The sequence below is a fragment of the Canis lupus genome, chromosome 6, assembly GCF_003254725.2.
Source record: "Canis lupus dingo isolate Sandy chromosome 6, ASM325472v2, whole genome shotgun sequence".
Taxonomy (NCBI): Eukaryota; Metazoa; Chordata; class Mammalia; order Carnivora; family Canidae; genus Canis; species Canis lupus.
In genome coordinates this window covers 41384520-41390379 of record NC_064248.1, presented here as the reverse complement: position 1 = coordinate 41390379, position 5860 = coordinate 41384520, and the positions used below count along the sequence as shown (strand labels likewise).

General features: G+C 56.8%; 1 protein-coding gene across 1 annotated transcript; it reads left to right on the top strand.

The window, feature by feature from the left end:
• Positions 1–275: 275 nt before the first annotated feature.
• Positions 276–5603, top strand: PROK1 (prokineticin 1). The gene is made up of 3 exons (XM_025478560.3): positions 276–347; positions 2797–2922; positions 4613–5603. The coding sequence occupies exons 1-3, from the start codon at positions 276–278 to the stop codon at positions 4730–4732; spliced, it is 318 nt and encodes a 105-aa protein (XP_025334345.1). The 3' UTR covers positions 4733–5603.
• Positions 5604–5860: the final 257 nt, after the last annotated feature.

The following is a 5860-nucleotide window of genomic DNA, read 5'->3' as shown; positions in this document are numbered from 1 at the left end:
CCCCGATGTGTTTGTTCATCTTTATTAGTTTTGATGGTGATTTGATGTCATCAGGGATTCAGGTCTCATGTTCATCCCTGAGATCATCTGAATAGCACTGGTGACGGGAACGGAAGAACAGAGACAGGCACCCACAGGCAGCCTGGATCCGACTGCATAAACCTAGGAGGCGGGAGGGGGCCGGACAGCCTGGCCTGCCCAGGGCGCACGGGGCTGAGCAGGAGCAAGCGAGAGGCAGTGGCGCCGCCAGCGTTGCGCCTTCACCCCAAGTGACCATGAGAGGTGCCATGCGAGTTTCAATCCTGTTCCTCCTAGTGACTGTGTCGGACTGTGCCGTGATCACGGGGGTAAGGCATCCACCTTCCTCTATGCCCTGGGTTTTGGGAGGATGTGGGGGTCTGCATGGGATGGGAGGCTGCAACCACGCGGGGGCAAACCGGAAAAAGCCTGGGGTGTCCGTGGTCAGCCAGCATTGAGAGGGCCGTTCCATACGACTTGCAGATTAGTTCGACCTCACCGCACTAGACGGGATCTAGTGTAAATCAAATCTTATTTCCAATTGCATTAGGAGAACATCAAACATTTTGAAGTTTAGACCTTTGGTAACACGAAGATTGCCCATTGTGTAATAAGGAATTCCTTTATAAAGTTGATTAGCACCTGGTGATTTATCTTTTGTGTAAATTTTGGTTTTCATTTATACAATCTGGTCCACATGTCAAGTGTAATTTACACAGCATGTTGACTTAATTAAAGGCAGTGATCTTAGTAGCTTTAATTGGGGACGTTTAACCTCTGCTTTTTCTACTCTTAAGAGATTGTCTTGAAATTCTTTCCTTCCTTTATTATTTACGTATTTTAATTGTGCCTGGTTCTGATAAGAGCATTTGGCTGGGTGTACCCAAAAGCAAGCATCAGGTCGCGAGTAGAAATCTCCTCTCCTGGGGGGGGCGGCTTCCCCCGCAGGGGCGCTCTGCTGCCGGTCAGATGCGCAACATTCGGGCTGTGGGCGCCCCGGGACCACCCCCAAATGTGATATGGTGGTGGGACCATTCTTACTAAAACAGAGAGTAATACCTGAGAGCTTTCCAGATAAAAGCTGCCAGAGAGAAAGAGAGGGAGAGGGAGAGGGAGAGAGAGAAATTTATTATTTTTCCAGCATCCTTCAACTTTTTACATAGAGAATGGAAATGTAGAAAAATGCCGAACGATTCCTGGAATCCCATTAGTTTTCATGTTCACAGAAAGGAAAACTTCTTTCATCTCCTTTTTAAAGGAAAAAGACTGAGTTTCAAAGATGAACAAATTATTAAAGGCAAGTCAATGCTTTTGAGACCCAGAGCATGAATAACATTGTCAGGGCAAAATTATACCTGATGAATCAGCCTCTGGATCCTCCTAGGGTGTAGTCTGATGATCGGTGAGGCAAACAAAGGAGAGAAGCCACCAAGAGGGATGGGAGCTGTGGGCTGACCTTGATGCCAGGTGACCTCACTGTGCCAGCTCCAACATCTGGCCAAAGGGTGGTGGTAAAATCTTTCTAGTAAACCCTTCAAGAGGACACTTTGAAACGCACAGTGAGAGAGAGAACTAGTGTAGGAGGAAATGCATGACAGACATGGCAAGGAGAGGGGAGACCCAGTGCTGGGGGGCAGGACCTCCCTCCACTCTTCATGCCCGGCTGCCGCCCCGAGGCCGACTCCCAGGAAGAGGCTGGGCGGCATGGGCATGCGCCCCTGCTCCCCGGACCGTGACCATCCTGGATTCAGGGGACAATGACGCCCCACTTCGGTCAGGTAGGTCTGCTTGGCCCTAGCCCTGGGCTTGCAGGGGCTGCGTGGTATGGGAGATGTGCCCTTGCTGGGCTGGAGCCCTGCATGGACGGGCGAATGTCACCCGCGTGTCCCCGAGGGGCAAGCAGGCCCGACGCCCCCACCCGCCCTCCCTGGGGCTGAGCAAGTTGGCAGCTTCCAGTTCCTGCCAGGGCCCACCTAGGGAGCCAGAGGGTGCTCTGGGGCCTTCTGTTGGACATAAAGACGGAAACCAAACCCCACTGCGAATCTCAGCTCAGGAAAGCTACCATACTTCTCTGGAGGTGCAAAGGTTGTGCTTCTCCCGCGTGGCCCCACCTGAGCCTGGAGCTGTTCAGAGGCCTATTTCCCCCAGTTCAGGCTTTTGTTTAAAGCAGGCTTGTGTGGGCTTCTCTACAAATGGCAACTTCCAGAAACCAGGCACGGCTGCTCCGCTCCTGTTCTGGAGCCCAACCCAGAGGGGCCCATCCCTATCTGGGGATGAAGGAGGCCAGCAGAGAAGCATGGGGGGGGACCCCTGTCCTCTGGGGTGCTAGTGTCTCAGGTGAGGCTGGGCTTCTGGTGAGGGCCCAGGCGGGGCCGGCATGGGGAACAGAGGCACCAACCAGGGTGTGGGATCAAGGTTGGAGAGTTTGATCAAAGGACTGACCACCCAGGGGCCTGGACCATCATTGCTCTTTGCACCTCTAGGAATTCAATTCAATGTTGCCAGCGTCCTCTGAGCATTTACCTCTAGGCTGGTCAGAAGAGGAGTGTTGCTTCCCTACTGGGTGGCTGCAGCGGGGCTTGGAGGGGTCCTCAGATGCAGATCTGATCCCCCACTGAGCCCTGAGTGGAGCAGGAGCAAGAATGTGCTGCTTGGGTGTGAGGCTGAGGTGAGGGGAGCTGCCCTCAGCCCCTCCCTGCCACGAGGGTTTTAGATGTACCTCTCCCTTCTGGTGTCCCTTGGGTGGCACTAACAGCACCCCTTTGTCTCCCCTTGCAGGCCTGTGAGCGGGATGTCCAGTGCGGCACAGGCACCTGCTGTGCTGTCAGCCTGTGGCTGCGTGGGCTTCGGATGTGCACCCCGCTGGGGCGGGAAGGAGAGGAGTGTCACCCCGGCAGCCACAAGGTACCGCACGGACTTACTCCAGGCACGGAGCCAGAGACAGCTGGGGCCCGACCCCGATTTTCTGACTCTGACTCTAGTACCATCTCAGGACTGTTGGGCATCCTTGCTTTTTGGAGGAGCCCAGGGTGGAGTTGGGGGTACTAATGACACAGCCTTTTAGACTCAGGGGTTATGCCAGCTGCTCATTCGCAGATGCTCTTGGGCAATTGGGGCGACTGCTGTGGGCCTCAGTTGCCTCAAGTATACGAGGGGCATGAGACAGAGCACCCCTGAAGTCTCTTTCAGATCTGACAAATTCAGATTCTCAAGGGGTCCTGAGTGCCCTCTGCCCCCAGGAACCTTCCCTCCAGAGCATGAAGTAAGACTCATGGAATGGCCTCCCATCCAAGGTCTGGTTAGGGTATGGCAAGCCCCGCTCCCAGGGCACAAGCTCTAAGGAGGCCCTCCTCCTCTTTGGGGCCTACGCACCTAGCTTCCCAGGGGGCGCCGAAGGGCTCTGAGGCCTTTGCTTCTGAACGGCCAGGTACAGGAGCAACTGCAGCCCTGCCGGGACCGGGCGTGCCAGCCACCTCCCCTGGGCTCCCCGTGGTTCAGGGGTCCCTTATGTCCTTGGGGGAGCATGCCTGCACCCAGGAGCCCCGGGTTCTTCTGGGCTCGAGGCATCCTCCTGTGGTCACCCTCCCAGTCCTGACTGCTTGTGGGGAGGGGACAGCACGGGGCAGTCCCTGCTGCCTCGGGGTGTGTGAGGTGGTTCGGCTGTAGATCTATATTCCCGAAGTCACACCGGTGGCAATAACAGCTGATGCTGATGCTTCCCACGGGCCACCTTCCAGGCTAAGTCCTTTGGCAATTAGTAGTTTAAACCTCTTTCCAACTATATGTGGTAGGTGCCATTATTGACTCATTTTGCGGATAATAAACTTGAGATACAGACACTAAAGACCTTGCCAGGGCAGCCTGGGGGGCTCAGCGGTTTAGCGCCACCTTCAGCCCAGGGTGGGATCCTGGAGTCCCGGGATCGAGTCCCGCATCAGGCTCCCTGTGTGGAGCCTGCTTCTCCCTCTGCCTGTGTCTCTGCCCCTCTCTCTGCGTGTCTCTCATGAGTAGATAAATAAAATCTTAAAAAAAAAAAAAAAAAAAAAGAACTTGCCAGTTGTCACACAGCTGGCAACTGTCAGACCCTGGATTTGAACCCGGGGGTCTGGCACTACCTGTGATCATGGCCATCCCTGTCACCCTCCCTGAGGAGATAGCAATGGTCTAGTCTCAGGGTGAGAGTCACAGAGCAGAGACGGCAGCGGCATCCGCATCACCCACCAGCGCTGAGCACGTCGTAGCGGAGCTATGAGGGGGATCCAGTCAACAAGTGTACGTGTGTACGTGCGTTGGGTCGGCGAGGCGCTGCGCCTGGCTGGGCAGCGTGGGGGCTTGAGGAGTTTTAAGGTTGGTGTGGATAGCACAGCGTCGTGGCTGATTACGCCCTCAAGAGCCAGATTGCCAGGGTTCCAATCCCAGCTCTGGAACAAATGTGAGCTTGGTATGTCTCTCAGCCATTCTGTGCCTCAGTTTCCCCCTCTATGATAACTGTTACTGTCGTGCTGGTTGGAGGGGCTGGGCTGGCCAGAGGCTCCTGCCCGGAGGCCCACCTGCCTTACGATGAAGGTGTCACCCTCTTCTCCTCTTTCCCCAGGTCCCCTTCTTCAGAAAGCGCCAGCACCACACCTGCCCCTGCCTGCCTAACCTGCTGTGCGCCAGGTGCCTGGACGGCAGGTACCGCTGCTCCGCAGACTTGAAGAACATCAACATTTAGGAGCCTGTCTGCAGTCGGGACACTCTGGGCCTCTGCGGGAGCCTGGCCTGGGGTGGCCTCTTAGGGATTTTCATCTCTGCCACATGGCCCGGCTCACTTTCCTCCACTGCCCTGACCCCGCTCCCCAAACTGCCTTGCTTCCTAGCATGTGCACACATGCATGGGCGCGTGCACACACACACACACACACACACACACAACATGTGCATGCAGACCCAAAGCACACGGTCGGCCAGGCTGGCCTGGGGGTCCCAGCTTCGGGCTGTGGTCCCAGAGGTGCCAGGCCAGTTGTCTCCCGGGTCTGGCTGCCTGAGGAGCTGGGTAACGGGAAGGGTAGGCCTTTCCCTTAGCCCCTGCCTCACCCCCGTCGGCCCCCCTGGGGGTCTGGGTCCGCTGTCCCTGCCCCTTCCTGCATGCGCTCTGCCTGAGGCCACGCTCCCCAGCACAGCGCCTTGGCTGCGTGGCTTCGAGGGACAGGTCCTGGGTGAGCCTCAGTGAGGCCTGTGAGGTCCGATCTGGGAGTTCTTCGTCTTCCTTTGACTGACTAACTCCTCAGTTTCAGGCCTTGGGCCCAAGGTCAGCCCTTCCCGGGGGGGCGGGGGTGCAGTAGACAGTGGCCTCATGGCAGGTGCGGGGAGCCCACCCACTAGGCCGCTGGCATCACCTCCAAGGCCCCTCCGGGCCACACTTTCCCGGTTAACCAGTGAGGCCAGGTCCCACTGCTTCCCTCTCCCATGCAAGTGGGGGCAGCGTAATCTAATCAGCCATTGACATTTTAGGAGGCAGTGAGGGAGTGACCTCAAACAGCTCCTTTCAGAGGATTGTCCCCAGGAGCATGTCTGTGACCTTTAGGATGAGGGGCTTCTGCTCAGCTGGGAAAGGGCGGGAGGTGGGAGGGGAGGGCAGGCAGGGACATTGATTTTGGACTCGGGGAGGCCGCTACCACCCAGGGACCAGGCTGCACAGGCCCCACTCCAGAGGAGGCAACTTTTCTAGACAGCAAAGGCTTCCTGAAGTGCCAAGCCATCTGTCTGGGAGCTGTCACCGGCCTCCACTGTCATCTATAGCAACAGTCCCACTCAGCTCCCCCAGTTGGACCCTGCCCTAGACTCACCCAGGACAGCGCGG